The 4,831-nt window shown below is 42.7% G+C and overlaps 1 protein-coding gene across 1 annotated transcript; it reads right to left on the reverse strand.

Moving 5' to 3' along the window:
* Positions 1-1,738: 1,738 nt before the first annotated feature.
* LOC116695606 (uncharacterized protein DDB_G0284459) lies at positions 1,739-4,700 on the reverse strand. The gene is made up of 3 exons (XM_032525997.1): positions 4,347-4,700; positions 3,714-4,148; positions 1,739-3,407 (listed from the first exon to the last, which is right to left on the reverse strand). The coding sequence occupies exons 1-3, from the start codon at positions 4,677-4,679 to the stop codon at positions 1,740-1,742; spliced, it is 2,436 nt and encodes an 811-aa protein (XP_032381888.1). The 5' UTR covers positions 4,680-4,700; the 3' UTR covers position 1,739.
* Positions 4,701-4,831: the final 131 nt, after the last annotated feature.

Below are 4,831 nucleotides of genomic sequence, written 5' to 3' on the forward strand. Positions count from 1 at the left end.
GCAAAGGCTTTAGACCACATAACACCAAACAAATCAGCATTGCTGCTTACTAACTCTTATTACAGTACAGCGGTGAGCCACTAGTGCTCTGGTCAGCATTTATTGGTCTGATAACCGGTTTATGTATCTACGTTGTGTAGGTAAGAGTATTACTGTGCCTCAAAACATGGAAGTCACTTTGTGTGTCCCACACAAACACACCAACAAACCCAAATGTATATATACACATACACACACACACACACACACACATACACTGAGTGATCAGGGATTACTTCAGGATGAATTCAGACTGTTTGGGCTGTGTTAGAAGTTGACATAGAGCTTGTTGGTGTCCATTTTGTCTTGATATGTGGCATCTGTTTTGTCCTCCTTAGTCCCCTGAAAGTTTCCAGTCTCCTCTTACTAGTAGCATCTCTCCCAACACTGACAGTGTTAATATAAGTACAGTGGAAGACCAGTGACCCTCTCAGGACGAGGTCCTTAAGGCTTGAGTAGAAAAGTAGGTTTGCTGAAATCATTGCTTCGTACCACCCATAAGACCTAATCAAAACAATGGACACTGACAGTTTGGAACTGTGATGCTATGCTGTTCTTTTTTTGCCTAGTATAATGTTCTTGTAACACATGTATACATTTTTTGTCTTTGGCTGTGGTGTAATGCTGAATCGTCAGATTTAATATTTGCATGCATGCTCCAACAGAGCCTTTTTGTGAATGGATGAGATTTTTTGAAAACCTTTTTCAAAAGCGTTTTTATTTTGCACAAGAGTTTGTGCAAAGGGTTTTGTGCTTAATTTGATATTCACCATCATGTTATGTTAACTCTGATGAAACATGATTGTGTCTATTAAGACCTGGAACACACCTGTAACCTCACTGTGGAGCAGGAGTTCCCTCCTGCATTTACTCCCATCTTACATGCTAAAGTTTTAGGTAGCTGCAGTCAGTATACAGATCACATTTTATTTATTTACTCGGTCATGACACATAAAACACATGGACGTTTTTAAAGTTAAAATACATCAGCTCTCGAGTCGTTGAAATCCCCTGAAGCTAAAATTATATGAAAGCCTCAACATCATTGTCATTACAATGTATCAACCATCAGCATCACATCTATGATTGAGGTAGTTGTTGGATTGCTTACCAAATACTGTGTAGAGATCAATGTTTTAGTGTTCTCCCATAACAATGCAGGAGGATGAACAGCCTTGTCCCGACTGTATATATGTATGTAAACTATGTAAGTGTCTTTATGTCTGTTTTCACTATAACCTATGTCTAAATACATAAATAAAAAAGGTTTATTAACTTACTGGCTTATATTTGGGCTCACAAGTTAAGTTTATCCATGACAAAAAATACTACAGATGAAGGCTCTGCATTATATTGTTCAGCGATAGTTTTATTAAGGTCTCTAAATAAGTATTAATAATACATGACCATTAGGGTGATATGGATTCTCATTGCAAAATTGATATACAGGGAGACATCTTTGTGAAGATTTTTTTAAAAGCAATTTACAGAAATAAGGTGAATCTTAAAAATACTTTGATGCTTTCTAATACTGCACAATACAACAGTTTTACAATTTACATTTAATTTCAAGCCTAATACTTGTAAAAACTGAATATACGTCACCATATTTGCATCCTACACTGGCCAATTTAAGATCACACAATGCCAAATGAATGCTTGTTTTCGTCAGTGTTAAGGGCGCGGTTACTTTTCTTTAATCAAACCTCACTAATGTTCACGTTTGAGGAGTCAAAATAAGCTCCCTGGTTTTGTTGTGCAAGTGAAGAAGGGTCATATCCCTCTGTGTTTCTGCTCTGTTGCAGATAAGATCTGGTGCCTTCCAACACTTGTGTCCTACTGCTCTGTGGAGACCTCCATGTAAGCCCTACTGCATCATATGGGGGTGGTGGTGTTGCTGGAATAGGAGGTGGAGCCCGCTGCGGTGGTTCAATACCTCCAATGTCATGCCTCCTGTAGCGGGGAATATCATACAACAAATCTGTAGCTCTTCTCTCAGCTACTGAAGTAGAGGAACGATGGGATTGTGTTAGTGGCTGTTTGGCCAGGGGCTTGATGTCCTCAGACCTGCGGTAGTTAAAACTTGTGACACTTTGTGGATCCTGATAATCAAAAACAGGAGATGCACCCTTATCTAAATTTTGATCCAATGGTTCCCACTTGCTTCTCAACGATGACATGGCTTTTAGGGCACTGAGGCCTTTTCTCTCCATACTTTCCTCAGCTCTGCTGGGTGCAAGAGAAACACTGCTGGAACTTGGAGATGAGTGTTTATCCATCAGTGTCACATCTGCTCCTCCTCTGTCTTGTTTTGTGTGATCACTTTCAATACTGGAGGAGTCAGGTTGGGGAAGTTCTGGCTCTGCAGATGAAGCATGCTGTGGAGACGATAAGCCCGTGTCCAGATCTCTCCTAGGACTGGGGAAGGAAAGGTCAGACAACTGACGACCGACGCCAGTCCACCTTATCTCGGGTGGCAGGTCCACACCCGTGGTGTGTCTGGGCTGCTCAATCCTTTTCTTTACTACTTTATCAAAGTTCAAACTGGGAACTCTCTTTCTCTCTCGCTCAACAGTTAGCATTTCACTACCCATATGTCTTTGTTTTGTGGGGTCAATAGTTTGACCCTTGTCACTGGGGTAGAAAGAATTATCTGGTGGCGATGAAGCTTTCATAATTATACGCTTATATGTGATGAGAGAGTCATCATCTGTCATTCCTGACATGTTTGATGCACGTCTGCTTTGGTTTTCAGTGTATCTTGTCACCTTAATTTCACTCTCGCTGCAGGAAGATGGGGAATCACTTTGCTCTGGTAATGGTGCCTTGACATCCAGACGCCTCTTAACACGTGGGACACCAAGACTCAGGTCAGGAACACTGTGTTCTATTGTCTCATCCTCACTATTGCTGCTGGATGAGTCCCTTTGTAACGGTGCTCTGATATCCATATATATAGGTGGGATATTGGTGAGACTCTGAGATGATTCTGTGTGCATGATTTCTTGAATTCCAACTCCTCTTCTCTTTCGCCTTATCCTGCTGCTTTTACTCCCAGTCCCACTTTCACTGCTGGAAGAGGAGGGGGAGTCAGGTGGAGTTGATGAGGGCAGATGTGGTGGTTTATGTGTATGCGATGTGATTTCAAGACGCTTTCTGAAGCGGGAGACACCCAAATTCATCGTGGCCCACCGGGACTGAAGTTCTGGGGTTATCTCGGGTGTTTTACTGATGTCCATTTTTGTTTCCCCTCCCACTTCTTCTTTAACAATTGTATACTTTTCTAATGTGATATTGTGGTCTGTCTTTGGACTGTGAGAAATATGTGTCTTTGGCAAGCTAATAAACTCCTTTTCAGTAGGCTTTGATATGGAGGAGACTCCCAAACCTAGCTTAGGCTGGTCCCTGTACTCATCCTCACTGTTACTTCTGGAAGAGTTTGATTCAGATTTTTGGAAGTCAGGAGACACACTACTAAGAGACGGATCTGATTGTGGTGATGGTGCTTTGATTTCCAGACGTCTGTGGATGTAGGGGAACTTTTGCAACTTTGCCTGTTGCTCATTATTTGTGATCCTGCTTTCATTGTCACCAATGGAGGGGGAGCAGGAGTCCGTTGGCTGAGATGATCCTTTGATATATAAACGCCTCTTGACAGGGGGGACAGTCACGCTCATGTCAGGCAAATTTCTCCATGGTTGATAACTTGTAATCCCCACACCAGTTCTGTCTGTCTCAACTTTCACAGGTAGGTCTGTTGTCCCATCTTCACTCTTATTACTGCTGGACGACGACTCAGGTGGGGGTGAACGTATCTTGATATTAAGGTGCCTTTTTCCATAGAGGGCACTGCTGAGATCCAGTCTAGGCCATCTTGAATCTGGTTTGACTGTTGTTGGGGGGTATCTTAAATTTTCCATACCCTCCTCTTTGACAGCTTCGACTGTCTTTCCTTCCACTGTATTGCTCATGCCACCAATTAATATTGAATCGGGAGGTGGTGATGGACCTTTGATATCTAGACGCCTCTTGATGCGAGTTATATTACCAAGATCTAGGGCAGGCCACTGTGTTTCAGGATCCTGATTTACTACTTGGGATTCTTGAAACTGATGTCCTGCACTCCCTACCAACCCTGGCCTCTCTTTCGTTGTGGGGTGTGTTTCATCCTCACTGTCACTACTAGAAGATGAATCAGAAGCTGGTGATGGTGCTTTGATATCTAGACGCCTCTTGATGCGCATGGTATGATCAAGATCAAGGGCAGGGAACTGGGTTTGTGGGTCATAACTTACAGTTTGAGATACTTTACTTCCTGCAATGTCCACCCTCCCAGGCTTCTCTTTGTGGTGTGTTGTTTCATCCTCACTGTCACTACTAGAAGATGAATCAGAAGCTGGTGATGGTGCTTTGATATCAAGACGCCTCTTGATGCGTGTAGCATGCTTAAGATCAAGGGCAGGCCACCTTGTGTCTGGACCAGCACTTAAAGTTTGAGATACTTTATTTGAAGGTCCTGCAATGTCCACCCTTACTGGCCTCTCTGTGTGGTGTATTGTCTTATTGTCACTGTCACTACTAGAAGATGAATCAGAAGCTGGTGATGGTGCTTTGATATCTAGACGCCTCTTGATGCGCATGGTATGATCAAGATCAAGGGCAGGGAACTGGGTTTGTGGGTCATAACTTACAGTTTGAGATACTTTACTTCCTGCAATGTCCACCCTCCCAGGCTTCTCTTTGTGGTGTGTTGTTTCATCCTCACTGTCACTACTAGAAGATGAATCAGAAG

Source organism: Etheostoma spectabile, chromosome 9, assembly GCF_008692095.1.
Source record: "Etheostoma spectabile isolate EspeVRDwgs_2016 chromosome 9, UIUC_Espe_1.0, whole genome shotgun sequence".
In the NCBI taxonomy this organism is placed as follows: Eukaryota; Metazoa; Chordata; class Actinopteri; order Perciformes; family Percidae; genus Etheostoma; species Etheostoma spectabile.

Coding starts and splice junctions, on each gene's coding strand:
- LOC116695606 (XM_032525997.1), bottom strand. CDS start 4,679: ATGCGCATCAAGAGGCGTCTAGATATCAAAGCACCATCACCAGCTTCT. Junction 4,149..4,346: donor TGGACATTGCAGGAAGTAAA/GTATCTCAAACT, acceptor GCAGGACATCAG/TTTCAAGAATCCCAAGTAGT. Junction 3,408..3,713: donor GGAGAAATTTGCCTGACATG/AGCGTGACTGTC, acceptor GTCTCCTCCATA/TCAAAGCCTACTGAAAAGGA.